This window comes from Saccoglossus kowalevskii, chromosome 12 (assembly GCF_978046115.1).
Source record: "Saccoglossus kowalevskii chromosome 12, keSacKowa6.1, whole genome shotgun sequence".
Lineage (NCBI taxonomy): Eukaryota > Metazoa > Hemichordata > Enteropneusta > Harrimaniidae > Saccoglossus > Saccoglossus kowalevskii.
In genome coordinates, this window is record NC_140652.1 from 24545653 (window position 1) to 24566814 (window position 21162).

Sequence of the window (21162 nt, forward strand, 5' to 3'; positions counted from 1 at the left end):
TAATTATGTTCAGCTCTATTCTATCCGGTATCCACAAGTTTATTTTAATTTACTGTACTACATGCTGTGGATTTTGACCAGCTCTATGTAAACATGCAATAATTGCAATAATGACTAGAGCTTAGTCATGTATGAATAGATTTCATTCAAACTTTGAAACATACCTCGGTCAGAATGAGACCTTAATGCATGTTATTTTTAGTTCCTGTAAAAATGCAGGTAGAAAAACTTCCATGCCGTAGTCTGTCTGTCAGTTCATTCATTCATCTGGACTTGTGTATCGGACATGTCTCAGTCGATCACATTTAAATTTCACACACACAATCATATATCTTGGGATATAAAGCATGCCTATTCATTTCATGATCTGATTCAAGATGGTTGTATTTTGTATGCAGTTCAAAATTGTTAATTATTCATTTGCATACTTGTCATTTGCATAACTTCGTTTGTTTGTTTAATTTCTCCACTGCGCATGTTTCTTGTAGCCATTCGCTTCGTTCTGTGTACATGCACTGTTTACATCGCACGCTGTTCGTGCCCAGTCATTTCTGTTCGGGTTATTTTTAATTTACTTTCTTGCTATGCCAAGAAGTAAGCGGCGCTCAACATGCTCTGGCTGCAAGCTCGATGTGGAAGCTCACACCTGGGGCAAGCACGGAAAATTCTGCACCGGTCCACCGCCGGAGGAAGAGAATTGCCGTTCACCGAACAGCTCAACTGCCGTCTCTAAGTTGTCTCCTTCCACCTCAAAGCACCGACGTCACTCGCCCACAGTCTCACACGCGGAACCACATGGATATTTTGACGAGTTTTCAGACGGGGATGAAGACGACCAAGCCGAGTTAGCTATTTTGCAGCGCCGGAAACAATCCTTGTTGGCGAGAATCGCGAAGCAAAAATTACAGGCGGAAATCTCCCAGCTTGAAATGGAATTCAAAAGTTGTTCCTTGAACGCACATCCACCAACCACAGGCCTATCATCCACGCGCCAACAGGGCACATCGTCTTCTGATCACCAAATCTCTGACATTTCACTTGCGGATCTTCGCAAAATGACTAATCTCCGATCGCAGGTTGATCACGATTCGTCACCATACTTCGACGCCATTGGAGCGAACAAAGGACACGAGGCTGAGAACAAAGGACCAGCCGGTGAGTACATTATTCGCGACAGTCTCGTTAACTCCCCCGGGCGCCACGCCGGGAAAAAGTTGCCTGGTTTGAAATCTCCAGAACAGTTTGTTCCATCATTCTTTTCTTCACATGAACTGAAATACGACGACTTATCACTTGAACAATTTCTACAGGGCTACACGCTCTTACTGCAGGACCCATCCATGCCCAAAGCAGAACAAAAGGGCCGGTTACGTCTCCTGCACGATTTGTTTGTTAAACTACCATTGTACAAATGGCCCATTGTCCGGAGCTATCACGCGGCAGTGGCTCGTTTAATCGATGATAACAGACGTACATGGGACAGCGATTACTCAGACGTGAAAGATCTGTTTTTCGATTTCTCAGCCGACAAGTTGAAATCAGTCACCCAGAAACGGACGACAAACAACGGCAACAGAAATACCTCCAACCCGGATGATTCTCCCGTATTAGTGTGCACAGCTTTCAACGAGAAAGGTTCTTGCTCATTTGATCCATGCAAATTTAAACACATTTGCAATCATTGCTATGTCACCCGCAATCGTTTTAATAATCACAGCGAAAAGGACTGCAAACAGAAGTCAGGCACGTCCATGTCACCTCTGCACCGCGACAAACCAAGCTCCTCGTGACTCCATGCGCAGCCCTCAGACATCACGTCAACGACCTGTGACCTCCCCGTTAGATCAACGCCTTTACACGTATCTCCGGACGATAGTGTTATCTCACTCGATTCGGTTAGCAACAACATCACTGGATCTGACCCAACACTTTCAGTCATCACAAGTGTGTCAGGGGGCTCCACATCTACACCACCCGCAGCTACATCACCGTTGTCACTTACGCACACGGCATTACCCAAGCTCAGCACCACAGTCTTCATCGATAATAACAAGTTCGAATCCCTCGCTCTCGCCGGTCATTCAACAACCACACTGACATCAAGCATGATCAAAGCGCCAACATCGCAGGCGGTCCTCAGCGACATCAACTTCGACCCCACACCTCATCACAACACAAGCAGGTCGAGGGCTACACACTCGTCATTGACATCATCATCAACTACAACAACATCAACAACAACTTCTCCATCATCAGCTGATCATTCGTCACCGTCGCCCAGAAACTCTGCGCCGCCAGATCACATTATTTCTAACATTGATGGCAGTATTGCACAACATTACATTGATTTACATCGCAGAATCCCCGCTTCAGGTCTTTATAACATTCAAGGTTGTCGCATCCCGGTCTCTTCCAGTCTGAACATTCAGTCTTGGCGCCATCTTCTACGCAATTACGTCGATGACATCTGCGACTTCTTAGAATTCGGTTGGCCCATCAACTACTCGCGCGACTTTCTTCCTACTTCGCACGCAACGAATCACACCTCTGCTATACATTTTGCTGAGCACGCGGACAGTTTTCTGGAATCAGGGCTATCTCTCGGCGCATCTGTTGGACCGTTCGACACTCCGCCATTGTCACGCCCGCTCATTACCTCACCATTATCGATCGTGGCTAAGAAGGGCTCATCTTCCCGTTGCGTGGTCGTGGACTTAAGTTTTCCAGAAGGCTACTCGGTCAACGACGGCAACCCAGGGGACAGTTACATCAGGGATGATTACAAGCTCAGATATCCTACAGTTGACTTCATGTTAGATCGCATCCGTACACTTGGTTCCGGTTGCCTCCTTTACAAACGAGACCTCAGCAGGGCATACCGTCAACTTCGCGCGGATCTGAGAGACTACCACCTTCTCGGCTATTCTTGGAAAGGGAAATACTACTTTGACGTTTCACCACCTTTCGGGTTACGCACAGCGGCCTTAATGTGTGAACGGTCAACCAATGCAGGGCATCACATCCTACGCAACCAAGGGCACGAGGTGATCAATTATATCGACGATTTCGGCGGAGCCCGCTCACTCCACTCAGATTTTGCTTCTGGTTCATTGCGCAACGTTACAACTCGATGGCGTGCATTTTTCCTCTTCTGCCGTTTCTTTTGCATCCAGCCAGTTCCGGCCACAACACGAACGATTATTCGCTACACACAGTTCCTCGCCCGCTCGTTTACAAGCACGGCATCTATCCGCAACTATCTCAACGGTGTTCGGCTGCTGCATCTTTTCGTCACAGAGACCCCAGCTTCACTCGACTCATTCAAACTGCGCCTTGTCCTCCGGGGAAAACAGCGTATAACAGCGCACCAGCCTCGCTGCAAGTTGTCTATCACATCAGATATCCTTCTTCGAATTCATCGTCTCTTGGACTTTACACGCCCGCTGCACGTTACGCTGTGGTCCGCTTTCCTCATCGCATTTTTTTCGTTCCTGCGCAAGTCCAACCTGGTGCCCCCTTCAGATACAGCTTATGATGCCCGCATTCATCTCTCGCGGGGCAGCGTCGAATACAACACCACAGGTTTGAAAGTCGGGTTCGTTCTTTGCCAGTGAATAATTGTTGTATTTTGTACGCAGTTCAAAATTGTTAATTATTCATTTGCATACTTTTCATTTGCATAACTTCGTTTGTTTGTTTAATTGCTCCACTGCGCATGTTTCTTGTAGCCAATTCGCTTCGTTCTGTTTACATGCACTGTTTACATCGCACGCTGTTCGTGCCCAGTCATTTCTGTTCGGGTTATTTTCACCCACCCACCCACCCACCCATAATGTTACAGCAAGTCTCAGAAGTATTGGGGCAGCCAATTTGCAAACTTTGGCTTTCGAATCTCGCTGGCGTCATCTTGCCCACTTAAGGCAAATTTATATAACGGTAGGGGACGATCCTCATACTTTAGGAGCTAATCAGCGTCGGTCTTACAGTTGGATGGCGATTTCGCTTTCAAATATACCAGGAAAAGTGTTCTATGCTCTTCGTGTCCACCCAAAAACAGTGGTTTTTCCATCGGTTATCTTTATGTTACCCCAACGGATCGTTTGAGTGTGAAAGTTTGTTATTTTCTCCCTGATATGTAGGAAACTGTTTTCTCAACTTATCTAAAGTCAAACTTTACTACATGACAAGAAAAGAAGCAGAAACTTCTATTTTCCCTTCCCTGGAAAAGAAAATTCTTCCTCTCTGACTTCCTTACTTTCATGTAATTTGCTTCATGTTCTGATTCAAAATTGTGAATGGCTTTTTTTGTGTCCCTGTGTAATTTGTGAAATCAAACGTAAAAACAGGACACACAAATGTTATAGCATCGTAATGGTGTCAAAGCATCACATGGGATGCAACACACAAAAGTATTTTTGAGTAATTTCACACCTAATAAATGTACACATTTGATGATGGTCAATTTTGATGACATAGGAGTTTCTCAACATCATCTTTTTCCTTCTGAAAAAAATTTTCATTTTGACATGAGCTATAAAAAGCTATTCAATTTCAAAGTCAATTTCAATGTTCGGCCCACGCCTATCGGCATCACGTGAGAAAATTGACTTATTCTATTTGGGATTTTATGTCTACATGTTTGGCTGTCTGAGCAAGATAATAAAAATTGTAAAGTCTTTACAGTCATATTATGCTTACTTTGTTTAACAAGTTTTAGAAATGTTTTTTTTTGACGTTATTTCAGGAACCTCGTATTGATCATTTTGTGAAGAAAGTTTGGTTCTTTCTGCATCCAAGTTATCGACCCAATGACTTAGTTGAAGTCAGGTAAAGTTGCTAATTATATATCATGTTATGACATTTTATCTCTGCTTCAAAGCGTGTGATTCAAAGGTTTTATTCTGGGTCATAAAACATTGCCTAATTCCTAGCCATCCCCATCTTCATCAAAAATCCTAATATAACTATCAAAACACTCTCCACTCATGATTCTTAGCCCAGGGAATTATTTTGACTTTTACAAGTGAACATACATTTGGTAATTCCTAACTAGGAATGCATTTCATTCAATGTCTGTGTCACTGGCCGTGTATTTCATCTGAAACCCTTAAATCTTAAAGTGTCTGTTGATGTATCTCGGTCAATTACCTGTTTACTTCGAGCTTAGTTACTAATGACCTAAATTACGCTTTCATTTCTTCCAACCATTTATATTAACTCACTTGTCCTATATGACATATAACAAATTTATTGACCTGTGATGTAATGTAACAATCTGTTCGTCTGTCCATCCATCTGTCTGTTCGTATAGACTGATATCAGAAGCGCTATTCACACAATTTTGAAGATACAACACGCAATGTTAAAGACATTGCATACTTATTCATTCAACATATTCAATGACCATATATGGGCATGTGACCTCATTAAAAATGCGTAACTATCATATCTGGAGCACTATTGCAGATATAAGTGTTCAATCTGTGCTTTTGACAGTGATGCCAGAGATCGTCTATTTCTGATGGTTTTCTTTGTAACCAATCTGTGAATTTATTAGTCCCCGTTCGGACGAAGTCGGGGACTTATAATTTGGTCTCTGTCCGTCCGTGCGTCCGTGCGTCCGTCCGGAGTCATATCTCAGAATCCCTTGGACCGATTCCGTTCATTCTTTGCATGTGCCTAGTACCTTACATGTATGTGGGACATATGCACATGCAGTGATTTAGCGATTCGATTCAAAATGGCCGACTGGCAGCCATCTTGTTTTTTGAAAATGTTGTATTTTGAACATGCTTTGTCAGTTTTCATTCAAACTTGGTACATAGATTATACATGTTAGGATACATGTCCATGACGATTTATTTCGCAATTGGATCAAAGATGGTCGACTGGCAGGCATCTTGTTTTTGTTTTTTTATGCGGTATCTTGGACGTGCTCTGTCAGTTTTCATTCAAATTAGGCACATACATGTACTTTATACATGTTAGGATGCATGTCCATGACAATTTGTTTAAAATTCTGGTCAAGGATGGCCGTTTGACAGCCATCTGACTTTTTGGCCTTACTACATTTCCACAATTTATGTACCATTTTCATTCGTATTTGGCACATTCATCATACATATCTCTGTGTTTCATAATCAGATCAAAGATGGCTGAATAACGGCTATTTTTATTTTGGCCATATTACTATGACACGAAACACGTGTTTTCATGTAAATAAACAATCTGTTGTATACGCCACTTGGAACTCAAGTTTCAAGGACACGCTTGTGACAACCCCTCCGCTTTAATATGACAAGCACAAAGAGAACTTAACGGGGACTGTGTCATTTTCAATGACTTGTTATTTGTAAATTCATTCTAATCAATTCTTTTCTTTGACTTTATCTCCATTCCTGCAGTGAACCACCATTCCATTTGACAAGAAGAGGATGGGGAGAGTTTCCAGTGCGTGTTCAGTTACATTTTGTTGACCCAAGAAATAAGAAAGTGGACATAATTCACAATTTGAAGGTACATTGTAACATTCTCACTGCATTAATGCAGCTACTATTATAAAATACCTGTGAAGACTTGGGCTCAGTTCCGACCTAGCAGTTGAATATTAAACATCTCAGTTCAAGTGCTCCTCTCCAGTATGTTATTTTCCTCTCAGCGTGGGAGACCAATACTCACTTGGCTTTACTTTGAGAAATCAGGTCTCAGTTTACATTCACTCATAAAATGTGTACTAAATGTGATTTCTACAATATGAGAGTAAAAGGGGAAGGTGAGCTTGTTTTGGGAAGAAAATTTCTGTAGCAACATTTTTTTTATTTTTTTATGATAAAAAGAAGAAAAAGTTAAGTTTAAATACATCTGAGAAATGTGTTTTGAATTTATTTAAACTAACAATTCTCTGTATTGTCGTAATATTTCATGAAATCAAAAATGATGAAACAAAATAGAAAGTTTAACTAGAAACTAGATCCTAAATTACAGTTCAAGGTCATTTGCAATGATATTTTATTTCACTCTTGACAGCTTGACCGGACATATACTGGTTTACAGACACTTGGAGCTGAAACGGTGAGTTCAAGTCTAAAGAGTATGATAAACAAAATGGTGGATTTGACAACCTACTCAAAAATAAATATAACATGAAATAGAATCTCACAACTCGGGTCAATATTTTCCATATTCATATATAATGTATTTTTTATAAAAAACCTCTCTTTCATCTCTTTATTTATCCAAACCAGTTTATACATAATAATAATAATAATATTAATAATAATAATAATAATAATAAACTTTATTGATATCGTATCCTTTATAGGATCTTGAATTAAGTTAAATTACAATAAAGTGTGGATGGATACAATAACTTTTATCTGCAAGTACTTGGTTGTACAGCATGTTCTCAGAAATAAACACGCATATTTCAATGAAACTTGTGTTATTCTCATATTATGTTATTTTATCACAAGTTATTCTCTTTCAGGTTGTTGATGTAGAACTGGATAGGTACTCAATTGATGAGATCCAAAACACAACACATATAACCAAACAAGCAAACCATGACATCTCTGAACCAATTGGCACGCTTGCAATTTCTGAAGGCAGTACAGTCGCACATACTGAAGACATCAAACCCAATATCAATGTTGCAATGTTAGATCAAGATACGACAGCTCCTCCGTTAAACGCCGCCCAAATTGCAGCTAGGATTTCAGCAGCACAGCAGCTATGTACCCCTAGGAGCGGTAAATCACAGTATTCGAAAAAGAATGGACAGGAAGTAATGGCAACTACTGGTAACACAGTGCAGGATGGGTCAAAACTGGTTTCCAAGGCATCCACATCTGTCTTATCCATAGCAACGGGCACATTGTCCATGCCTCCGTTAGGTCCGATCGGCAGCGCTAAAAATCCAGCTGCAGTCACGGTTGTTACAAATACTGTAACGTCTACTGTGAAACCGAACGTGAATGTCAGTGCAAACGTTCAGCATGTACAAGCAAATGTTCAACAGGTGCATGCGCAAAAACAGCTCTCTTTGAAAAATGCATCCTCCGGCAACTTTGTTATGTTAACTACAGCACCCCAAGTAGCTGGTAGTGCCACTGTCAGTACCCCATCATCTAATACCATGGCAACAAAAGTTTGGATCAACCAGGGTAAAGTTCAGATGTCAAGTCCAGGTGTAGTCGCTGTTGGAAATGTTGGTGTCAAGTCTAAACCAACGTCTTCTTTGCAGATAACATCACAACAAAGCATAGGTGGTGGAAAAGTCATGCAAGGGAAAACAATTACCAAAATGGCCACCCCAAGTCGACCAGCTCCAAAAGCAGAAATAGTATCGCCAACTGTTATACAGACACAGCCTGGTATCATAGCAACAGCTCCGGCTAGACCCACTGGACAAGCAGCTGTTGCTATGCCAACTGCTATTGCGGTGCCAACTGGTGTTACCATGACAGGACCTGGTGTTGCTATGGGAACACAATATTTCATTGCTGCTAAATCAACTGACCCTAGTTTGCAAGGCAAGATGATACTGATACCCCACCAAGCTCTTATTCAGGCAACTGGACAGCGATTAGTTGCATCGGTCACTCAACAGATTCCTGGTCAGAATGTCCAGAATGTACGTCTCCGGGGAGCGACAGGTCAGGGACCAAGAATGACATCTCCAGGTCAAGTCATTGCCGGGAAGAATGCCCCAGGAATGCAAAGAGTTTCTACACCGCAAATACAGGGGAAAGTTCCGAGTGCTCAAATAAGAGGTCAAAGTGCACAGGTCAGAGGTCAAACTGTGCAGGTGAGGGGAGCATTCCCTATTCCTCCAGGAAATGTGATTTTAATCCCTCAAGGTGCTAACATTCCTGGCATCCAACCAGGAAGCATTGTGCAAATCCAGCAGACACTTCCCGTCTCTAAGGCACCTACAGTAAGTGGGAAGCCGGGAATGGTGAAAGCTACGACCACAGGCGCCCCAATGAAAACGGCAGTGCAGATAACACCAGCATCTAGTACAACAATCCTCCCCATTTCCGGAGCTCAACAGAATACTACATTAAAAGTGACCTCAACTGGGATTACAGCTCAGCAACCAATACCAACACCATCGCGGACTGTCTTGATGCCGCAGAATGCACCAGCCAAAGTTTTACCTGGTACAAGACTAGTGTTGTCACAACCAGCAATATCAAACCTATCCCAGCCTGCTGGAGTTTTACAAACTTCCAGCATCATCGGCAACAGAGTCTCCTCCCAGGCAATTAAAGTGGAGACACCCGCCCCTGACCATGATACTGATACCGTTCTGCACAATAAAGGTACTGCGCCAGTCAAATTAAGAAGAGTGATACCTGTAATCAAACCAGAATTTGCCATTCCATCTACAAGGTCCATTGCAACAACTAAAATTGCCCTGACAGAAAAGCCACCTGCTGTTAATATAACAAAGCCCACCACCACCTTCATTGGCCCAAGACTCCCTGTCAGTACTGTCAGACAGAAACTAAAAGATGGTTGCCTAGCAATGAGTAAAACAATCAGGTATGTCTACATTTGCTGTTCAGTGATTTTCAGTCCCTGTTTTGGATGAAGTCAATGTCGATACCGTCCATTCATACGTTCATGCATGCAAGTATCCGTCTGGCTAGATCCATTTCTCAGACATGTTTTGACCAGTATCATTCAAATTTAACATAAAGATACAAGGCAAGAACAACTTATATATGAACATTGATTTCATTTACCATTTGAATAATTATGGCTGACTGGCAGTCATTTTGGTTCTAAAATCGTCTATAATCTAATACACAAATGTGTCGATAGACTCAATTTCAAAATCAAAGGAGTGCCTATGTCATTTTTGGTCAACAAAATAGGGTGAATATTAAATTTGCTTGTTCTCGGCAATCTATTGACCATTTTTATTTGCACATTACATATAGTTAATACACATTACATTACATATATATTTGATAAGACAATTTTATAATCATAGTGTTTTTGGGGGTCATTATTGGTCCAAAAATTCAAGCGAAAATGATACTTTTTGAATCAAAAACCCATACTTAACATGCATAGATCTAAAAACAATATTTATGTACACCTATGTGTTTTAGTGATTTTACCTGTAGTGAATTTTGTAAAAATTGATCAAAGTATTACAGAGTTATGATGCCACATGCATTTTTTTTTTGAGCAAAAATTACATTTGCATGCACAGATCCAAAAACTAAATTGACTTGATGACTTGTTTATTCTAGTCTTGATAAAGTACAGTCTATTGAAGATATTGTTCATACTCTTATCAAGCGTAATCCACTTATCAATAAGCACAGGGGTAGGTTTGAATTCAATTATTTTTTTAACATTACGGTATATATTCAATCTTGGGTAGATTCCATGTTGAAGAAAATATTTTTAACTTCAAAAAAAATTATTTTTTGAATTTTGTAATTCTGGAAAAATCATTGAATGTTGTAGAAGTGCAGTGCACTTCTCGAACACACTCCTACATTGATGTCATCTATTGATTGACGTCGGGGACTTCATTAAGAGTGGGTTGCTGGCTGTATGGCCGGCTACAAGCCCAAATTGGTCGTCTACTTTCTTGTCTCTCAACAACCATCCCCCTTTGCACTGCAGAGAGCCTTTTTATTTATTTGTTTATTTTTTGGCCTGTTGTTACAGAATGAAGGCCTGCTATTAAATACATTTGTGAAAACCCTGTGACATTATATGCAGTATGTGATATCTAGTTGAGTGCAGATGGGTTTATAAGGTTTCTCCTAAAATAATACAAGATTCCAATTCAACTACTGTGGAATACTTTATTTTCGCTGGAATTAATTTTCGCTGAAAAGGGTTTTTGGGAGTTTTGCTTGGAATTTATTTTCACTGATTTTTGATGAGATTAATGTAAAATATAGGAAAAAATGTATATTCGCTGGTTTTTATTTTCACGGAATCATCCCTTCAGCGAAAATAGCGAAAATAAATTCCAATCGAAAATAAAGTATTCCACAGTATTAAGCTTCAACTCTTAACAAATACATCATATAAAAAGAAATTGAGATGGGACTGCACAATAATGTGCAGTTGGAACAGGTTTTTAATTTACACATGGTTAGGTTTTACTGCATGTATTTACTGTGAGCTATAGTAGTCGTGTGTGCACTTACATAAATGACAGTAGTGTGCCAGTGTTCATATGAAGTAATCTAGTGTAAAATCAACTTTTTAGCTCCGCTGTCGACTTTGTTGAGCGGAGCTTATCATATGAGTGATTGTCCGTCGTCGCCTGTGTCCATTTTTTACTTTTTCGACTTCTTCTTGAAAACTACATGCCTGAATGCTTTGATACTTGGTGTATGTGTACCTTGGGTAGACCTCTCTCAGATTTGTTCATTTCATGATCATATCTTCAATTCTCTAGTTTTGGTGAATATTTTTGTCATTTTTGGTAAAAAGTGATATTTTCGACTTCTTGTTAAAAACCGCAAGTCCAATTGCTTTGATATTACATATATAGGTACTAAATGTGGATCTCTCTCAGATTTGTTCATTTTGTAATGATATCTTCAATTCTCTAATTTTGGTGAATATTTTTGTCATTTTTGGTAAAAAGTGTTATTTTCGACTTCTTGTTAAAAACCGCAAGTCCAATTGCTTTGATATTACATATATAGGTACTAAATGTGGATCTCTCTCATATTTGTTCATTTTGTAATGATATCTTTAATTCTCTAGTTTTAGTGAATATTTTTGTCATTTTTGGTAAAAAGTGATATTTTCGACTTCTTGTTAAAAACCGCAAGTCCAATTGCTTTGATATTACATATATAGGTACTACATGTGGACCACTCTCAAATTTGTTCATTTCATGATGATATCTTGAATTTTCTAATTTTGATGAATATTTTTGTCATTTTTGGTAAAAAGTGATATTTTCAACTTCTTGTTAAAAATCACAATCATTTATGGTGAAAAATGATATTTTTGAAGTCCCATTGCATTGATACTATGCATATTGTTCATTTTCTAATGATATCTTCTGTTCTTTAATTGAAATGTGCATTGCTAACAGCGGAGCTATCTCAGCCGAGAGGCTGCTTGTTTTTTGTATTTGTGCACTTCTGTGGAATTCCTGATTCCCGTATTAACAGCGTTTGCGAATTTATCATTTGTGCGCTTGCACATAATGTGTGACCTGATATCAACAAACAAACAAGACAGATTTTGAATTTTCCAAATGTGCAGTATACCACTCATCTGTGTTTCCAGCTCGCAGCTTAAAAAAATCACTTTATATCAGCCTCTGAAAGTTTGCTCACTGGTCTGCCTAAGCTAGAAATATGAACATGCAAATTAACAAAATTAAAAAAACCATGTCATGATCGTATTTACACCTGTACCATATCTTTTTCACTTCATTTTCTAAAAAAAAAATGATCTTTTTAAATTGGTAATCCACTTTTCTCAGCTGTATTATATAGTTCTTCTAGCTACCCCTTTTTTACCCATTCATGCTCACTTCGCTACCTTATTTTAATAACTGTTTTGAGTATGCCACTGACTTCTTCAAGGGTTGTTCTTTTTTCACTTTTTATATTTCTGTCCTACCGTCGCCTTATTGCCTGGTAGGTTACGTATACGCAAATAGAATTACATTGAATCTATCGATAATTCGGGAATCAAGAATCGAATGCATTTAAGTTAGCGTATCTTCATTATTAGTGAGAATAGAAAAATTATAGCCTGGTGAATAACTAATACAATTAGAGTAGATAGTATAGAAATCTCATCCAGGAGTTTATTAGTTTGACAGTCCAAACTTTTGTTTTACTCTTTTCTATTATTTCTATTCACTGCGATTTAGTTCAACATGAACATCCGTTCTGTGCCTTATCCTATGACGAATACAAGTCATGGCCACTCGGGAAACAAAGAGGTGCTGAGTGGAAGAGAGCTGCTAAAGTCAGGAAAATCCTTCTACAAATTATTAAAAACTCGGAAAAATTCACGGAAAAAGATGTATGGAGTACAAAAAGGATTCTTACATGGAGTAGAAAACATGGTTATGCAGTCTCAGACATAGGTGAGTAATACCATTGAGTGAATGGTCGATGTAAAAATAAACATTATAAATAATACCTATGTCGCAGTTATTTCCATCACTAATGCCTGCACTCGAACCGAATGAGCAAACATTCTGAATTAATGCTGATAAAAACAATTATTATACATCTGTAACGCCATAAGTTATTTTCATCCTACCATATTAGGAAATGCGAATTCCAAATATGGAATGATTACGCGCATAGGTATCCTCTAATAATTAAAACATATGCGCATAGGTGTCCTCTAATAATAAAAACAAACATGGCAGTTTGACCGGAGCCCATATAAAGAAGTTCGCTCAATCTGTTCTAAACTTTTTGTTTTTCGGCATTCCCATGATGTATCCTTGGGAGGAAAAGATGTATAATAACGAGGATACCGAAAAGTAAGCACTCGGGCAGTAATAACCTCATATTATACTGGAGTTTTAGCTGAATTCAAATTTTTAACCACTGAGCATGCACTGCAATGCATTGTGGGTGAAAACATCTCGTCCACTAAAAGATGTGCCTGTGGGATAAACCCACAGATGTGTGTGTTCATATGGGCCTGGTTGACACTGGGATACAGCACAATAAATTTCCGTAATGTTGTTATGACCTAGGAAAGATGGTTACAAAGTCCAAACATGGAATATAGAATCTGTGGCTTAATGCACTGTATGTCAGCACTTGCACATACAAAAGTCAGAAAAAGTTCTCTGCCCAAAACTATCACTAGGCATAAAAAAAATGTTTGTTTTTTTCATAGTTGACAGAGATGCAGTTATGTGTGAAATTTGTGGTTATGTGAAGATTGCAAGGAATGTCTCCAGGGAAACAAAATATAACAATGGAAAGAGAACAATAAGAAACAATGAAGAGAAAGATGAAAGTGATGAGGATATGGAAGATGATGGAGAGGAGGAGGAAGAAGAGAAGGAGGAAGAAGAAATTGAAAACCATGAATGTAAAATAACCTGGCTCAATGAATCAGGTAAGGAGCCTTATAGTTGTTGCTGTAACCTATCTGTCACAAAGCTCTTCCAATAACAACAGCTCTTGTTATTTGTCAAGGATGAAAAAGATATATCTGTTTTATTTTATCAGCGTTTTGAGATGTTGATGTCATTTTAAAAATCCATGTATCGTATTTGCCCTATTTAAAAGTGCATATAAACCATAAATTGCATGTGTTTTATACTAAATCAACCCATAATTAGTTCTTTTGACTGTGGAAACATCTCTAATGTACGTAAGCATATACGATAATTCACTTAATCACATGTGCTAATTTATTTAAATATATGCACTATTAATTGAGCAAATATGATATATACATGTATAAATTGATATACTGTAAAATACTTTATTTTAGCTGGAATTAATTTTCACTGAAAAGACATTTTGGGTGTTTTGTATGGAATTAGTTTTCACTGATTTTTGTAGAGTTGAATGTAAAATATTGGAAAAAAGGTATATTCGCTGGATTTTATTTTCACTGAATCATTCCTACAGCGAAAATCAATTCCAAGTGAAAAAAAAGTATTTTACAGTTCTTATATCAACACATCTCCTGATAAAAGGCACCACGGTTTGCTGAAAGGATTGGTAGAATAATGGCATCAGAAATCTATGTGTTAGAAGAGAAGACGCAGTTTCCAACAAAACATAAACACAATGCCTATTGATATGAATGTATGAATAGAATATAACTCAAAATTTACCAGCAGGTAATTTTTTTCCAATGAACCTGTCATCATGCATTTTTAGTAAGATGCAATCCACGTAACCTACTGTATAATCCGGTTTTCCAATGTTTCAGGTTACCTAGCCAATCCGTCCCTCAGCACTTGTGACGATCTCTGTCAAAATATCCAAAAACAACAATCAGAACTAAAAGTCTTGGATTCTGACTCTGATGTGGAGGTTGACGTTCTGAGTATCACCGACAACCGAAAATTGCAAATTAAAAAAGAATTATCAGATACTGAGGGCACAGTTCAGATGTATCTACCTTCCACTCTTCATACAGAGTATGTACAGAATGCTGTACAAGAGGTGAGTGTGACCCTCTCACATGTAACCTTTGAACCTCACCCTACCTCCAGTCATATCAGTCTTCATCAATATTTACATCATCTGCCAAAAAACAGATTCAACATTTTATATATTTTTGTCAGTTTATTCAGAACTGTAACTTACTTTGTCCGATTGGCGGCCATTTTGGGTCTTAAAAATCTGAATACGTCATTCACAATTTATCAGATATGTCAATTCTGTCATTAACAATGGTTTTTTATTTTTGTTTTTACATTTGGTTGATTTTGATTTGTTAATTATTTTTAGATTGGTGTCAAGTTACCTCCCGTTGAAGTTTCTAAAGATACCTTTGCACCAGTAATGGAAGAAATGTTATTAACTGTAAGATCATGATCATGTTTCTCTTGAAGTGGACATTACAGGATGGCTGTATCTGTTCTCTGTATACATACAAAATCTTCTTGTCACACTTTGTATCAAATGATTGAAGGTTTAGGTGGAACTTTTCTTTTATGAGATCCTGGATAAAGTTGACAGTTTAACCTGTGTCTTTGGACAGACTAGCTGGGTAAAAAGGGTAAAAAGACCTGTCTCACGACGGTCTAATCCCAGCTCACGTTCTCTGTTGGTGGGTGAACAATCCAACGCTTGGCGAATTCTGCTGTTTTTTTTTTCCATATTTGGCCTATAATAGAGACCTTTTTTTAAGCCATGTTTGGCTCCTATGGAGACATTAACATCCATAGTTGGCTTAAATGGAGACATTGTCATCCATACTTGGCTTGTATGGATACCATATTTCCCATATATAAAGACAATATCATCCATATTTGGCTTATATAGAGACTGTATTGCCCATATTCGACTTGTATGGAGACATTATCTATATTAGGCTTGTATGGTGTCCTTATCTATATTTGGCTTATACTAGAGTATGTTGACCTTACCTTATCATTATCATTTTGAATGGCGTTTCATTTGTAATTTTATTTTGCATTGCAGGCTATGATTGATTTCATGAATGATCTTTTGAGAGATTCTCTATCAGTTGCACATGGGAACAAAACTGACAACAGGTGAAGTATATTTAATTAATTGTAAAATTATGAATATTAGTTAACTAGTGGTATAGTTACAACAAATTAAATCCATATCAACACAGTGTATTACATTTGTATGCAGTCTGAAAATGAGAATTTGTGGACTGACCTCTGATTGTTCATTGGTGGGTGTGTCCACACATTTTCACCTGGTCAAATCACATTCAAACTTTACACATACATCAATTGATCCAAATGCCAATTTGAAAGTTCTTTGTAAAAATGTAAGTTTATTTCATTTTCACCGTAAGCAGGTTCATACAGTGGGGTCACCACTATTCCAGTTTGTCACAATGTGTGAGACGTGATAAGGAGAATTTTACTTGACATGCATGTATTATTTATTCCATACTGAATGTTGATATCCCAAAAATACTTGATAAGTAATTCATGATAAATTACTATATTTTTTCATTTCTAATTCTGGAAACGTTGACTTATGTATCTCGGACATGCCTGGACAGATCTCTTTCAAACCTCACATATGCATTATGCATATTGGGATAATTATGCACCTCCATTTGTTTTTTGATTTGATTTCAAAATGCCTAAATGGCAAATATTTTTGTGTAAAAAGCATTTCTACCATCCTGGAAACGGGTCTCGGTTGTGTATGAACGGATTTTGTTCAAACTCCATACAAACATCAGACATTATGGGACATTGATGTTCGTCATTTTGTTTTACAGTTTTAAATATATATTTACTGCTAACAACTGATAGAAATGTTCTTTTTCTAAAGATGCAATAAAGTATTACTATTACTAATAGCTGGCAGGTGGCCATTTTATTTTAAGTATTCAAGAGCTATATCTTTGAAATGTCCTGACTGTTTATGTTCAAACTTTATATATATATCATGCATCATGTCACACATATGCACATATATTCATTTGATAGTATTCAATATGGCTGTAAGGTGGCCATTTTATTTTAAGTATTCAAGAGCTATATCTTCAAAATGCCATTACCGTTTATGTTCAAACTTTATATATATATCATGCATCATGTCACACATATGCACATACATTCATTTGTTGGTATTCAATATGGCCGTAAAGTGGCCATTTTATTTTAAGTATTCAAGAGCTACGGTATATCTTTGAAATGTCCCGACTGTTTATGTTCAAACTTTATATATATATATATCATGCATCATGTCACACATATGCACATATATTCATTTGATAGTATTCAATATGGCTGTAAGGTGGCCATTTTATTTTAAGTATTCAAGAGCTATATCTTCAAAATGCCATTACCGTTTATGTTCAAACTTTATATATATATCATGCATCATGCCACACATATGCACATATATTCATTTGATGGTATTCAATATGGCCGTAAAGTGGCCATTTTATTTTAAGTATTCAAGAGCTACGGTATATCTTTGAAATGTCCCGACTGTTTATGTTCAAACTTTATATATATATATATCATGCATCATGTCACACATATGCACATATATTCATTTGATAGTATTCAATATGGCTGTAAGGTGGCCATTTTATTTTAAGTATTCAAGAGCTATATCTTCAAAATGCCATTACCGTTTATGTTCAAACTTTATATATATATCATGCATCATGTCACACATATGCACATATATTCATTTGATGGTATTCAATATGGCCGTAAGGTGGCCATTTTTTAGTTAAACGTTCTTCAAAATCATAATTCTAAATCTTGATCTCTGACCAATGACATGTTGAATTTTGATAAATGCAGGGACTGCGTAATTTTATTGTACACATAATATATGAAGAGAAGCAAAATTCATAATTACTATGATGTTAGTGTTCATTAACACTACAATTCTTGTTTTGATGGAAAATCATTGCAACTCATGTCGCTTACACATTTACTTTTTGACAGTTTTTCAAGGTCAATTGAAGATTGCTGAGTAGTAGCCATTTTAAAGCTAAACATGCGTCAAAATTAAACATGTTATCCATTCAATAGTTGGTGCATACATTGAACATATTGGGATCTTAATGCACATAATTTTGTTTTTCAGATCAGGTTCAGAGTGGCCTCTTGTGGTCATTTTGTTTTAATGAATGGGTACACATCTCCGACATTCCCAGACTATCAAGTTCAAACTTTACACATATGCACCTGTGTTATTTTCAGGTCAACGTTGATCATTTTGATATTTCTTTTGTCATTCCAGAGTAAATTTCTGGTTGTGCATCAAAGAATTTTGTTCAAACTTTGATTTCGTTTCAAAAATAAAATTACACCCATATTTGAAACGACCAAGGGTGTTAGGCAGGGTTGTGTCATTAGCCCAATGCTTTTTAATTTGTTTATTAATGACTTAAATAAATCACTAGAAGATGAATCATTAGATCCGGTTACATTGAATAACTGTAAAATTAGTTCCCTACTCTATGCAGATGATCTAGTGTTAATATCTGAAACAAAAAACGGTCTACAAAATGCACTAAATAGTTTAGAAGTTTATTGTCATAAATGGAAACTTCAGGTAAATCTGACAAAAACAAAATGTGTTATTTTCAGACGAGGAACACTGAAAAAGACAGAAAAATTCTATTATAATGAACAAAATATTACCTGTATAGATATGTACAACTACCTGGGTATAAATTTAAAGTCAAATGGCTGCTACACTGAAGCCAAACAAAATTTAGCAGATAAAGCAGCCAGAGCAATGTATGCATTGAAACAGTTCCTACCACCAGAAACAAATTGTAGAACTTTCATCCATCTTTTTAAAAGGTGTATTCAACCAATATTATTGTACGGGTCTGAAATCTGGGGCCATGAAATTCAAGATTACAACAAATGGGACAAAACAATAACAGAAAAAACACCATTGAATTTTTACAAACAACTACTAGGACTGAACAAATTTGTGGCAAACATTGCATGCAGAGCCGAAGTAGGAGAATTCCCACTCTTAGTAGATATTCAGATCAATTTAATAATATACTGGACTCGTATCAGTAAATTACCAGACAATAATATCACAAAACAAGCATACCTTGAACAAAACAAATGCAATTTACAATGGTACTCTTCAATACAAAAAATGATGAACAACATGAACTTTTCACGAGAACGACAGAATGATTTGTTAACAAAACATATACAGCAAATTGGCAAAGTTGTCAAACAAAAATACATAAATTTCTTAAGAAAAAATATAACTGAAAAAACAAAGCTGAGAACTTATGAAAAATTCAAAGACTCTTATAATTTTGAAAAATACTTAGATGTGCTAAATTTGAAACAAAGAATTTCAATGACAAAATTTCGAACTAGTAATCACAATTTAGCAATAGAAAAACCAAAAATACCTACTGAAAATAGAATTTGCAAACAATGTTCACAGAATGAAATAGAAGATGAACTGCACTTTGTTATGAAATGTCCACAATATAAAGTAATACGCCAACAAATCATACAAAACATATTTCCACAAGAAACCCAGGATGATCTCCAGAAATTTAATTTCTTGATGACTTCAAAAGATGATGTAATAATAAAAAAGATTGGCAATTATATTCATAATGCATTTCAATCAAGAAATAAAAATGCCATTTGATATGTAACACTTGCTTTATCTTTTTTTTTAACAACTAACTTTCTTTTTGTAGTAGTAGTTATCACAACTAATTTTTATTGCTATTAACTGATAGAAACATTGTATTTCTAAGGATGCAATAAAGTTATTATTATTATACATACATTGAACATAATAGCACTTTGATGTTCATCATTTTAATATTTCAGATTGGGTGCAAAATAACTTTTTTTGTGGTTATTTTGTTTTAGCGAATGTTGTTCCCGAAATATAAGATCAGCAACCAATCATACCTCATGGTAGAAGTAAATGAGAAATGGCTGAATACAATTAATTGCTGGTCACTAGCAGTTTGAGGCAGTGTACCACAACCTTTACTTCCATTAGATTTTTGCAATAGATAGCACTCAGTTTGGCAAATTTGTTACTGTGAAGCAAAGATAAAACATTTGGAACTCATTATAAACCCATTACCGCCCTTTTCCCCATACATCATGCATGACCTCCAAAAGGCCACTTGTGCCTGACTCTGAAAAGGTCACACATCCTGGTACTTATGCATGATTCTCTAAAGGTCACACATCCTGGTACTTCTGCATGACTTCCTAAAGGTCACACATCCTGGTACTTATGCATGACCCCCCAAAAAATGACACATCCTGATAATTCATGATCAATAGGAATTTCTTCCCCTAAAAATATAAGCATTTGCCATTGTAGTCCCAGAAACAGTTTAACATGACATAAATTTACATATAATATTTAAAAAATAACGTTATTATATAAATATTCCGGTGAGCACCAGGAAGTATGACTTTTAAATTATAGATTATGCCATATTTACGTTTAGTTTTATTTCATATAGCCCTCTTGTGACAATTTATTTTGTTTACTTTTTTTCAGATGTCCGGGTCAGGTATTACCAGTCCATGTCTACCAAGCAGTTCTCAACCAATCAAAATACAGCTTTCTCACAAATAAACACTTAGGAGTTGTTCCATTGGACAAAGACAATGCAGGAACGAAGAGATAATTTATGCATACGTCTAAATTGTGTATAAAATAATCTAATTAAAATATCATATTATCTAGTATTCTCTGTATCATTTCTTGCTTATCTGCAAAACAATCATGATCAAATCTCTATTGAACAACAACCAATCATCACCTGTGAAGACTAATCTAATTCATTTACAAGACTCCTTTTGATTGGTTCACCAATTGCATCATGTTAATGAAAAGGCTAAATCAAACTATCCCAAACTGGGCTCTGAGGGCGCTGTCTATGGTGTAAAGGGATTCAGTAGGACCTATACTAATTTGAAAAAAAATGTCATCACTAGTCAATTACTATCACTATTTGATA

The 21162-nt window shown here is 37.0% G+C and overlaps 1 protein-coding gene across 2 annotated transcripts in view; it reads left to right on the top strand.

The window, feature by feature from the left end:
- The window catches only part of LOC100366602 (YEATS domain-containing protein 2-like), a 34653-nt gene extending 13763 nt beyond the window's left edge, over positions 1–20890 (top strand). For both annotated transcript variants that reach the window (XM_085506522.1, XM_002734477.4), the window contains exons 8-18: positions 4745–4827; positions 6405–6516; positions 7027–7071; positions 7487–9546; positions 10266–10342; positions 12881–13099; positions 13873–14097; positions 14926–15161; positions 15450–15524; positions 16146–16219; positions 20700–20890. In XM_085506522.1, the coding sequence (XP_085362648.1) occupies positions 4745–4827; positions 6405–6516; positions 7027–7071; positions 7487–9546; positions 10266–10342; positions 12881–13099; positions 13873–14097; positions 14926–15161; positions 15450–15524; positions 16146–16219; positions 20700–20829 (3336 nt within the window). In that variant the 3' untranslated portion in view covers positions 20830–20890. The remainder of the gene's footprint in view (positions 1–4744; positions 4828–6404; positions 6517–7026; positions 7072–7486; positions 9547–10265; positions 10343–12880; positions 13100–13872; positions 14098–14925; positions 15162–15449; positions 15525–16145; positions 16220–20699) is intronic.
- Positions 20891–21162: the final 272 nt, after the last annotated feature.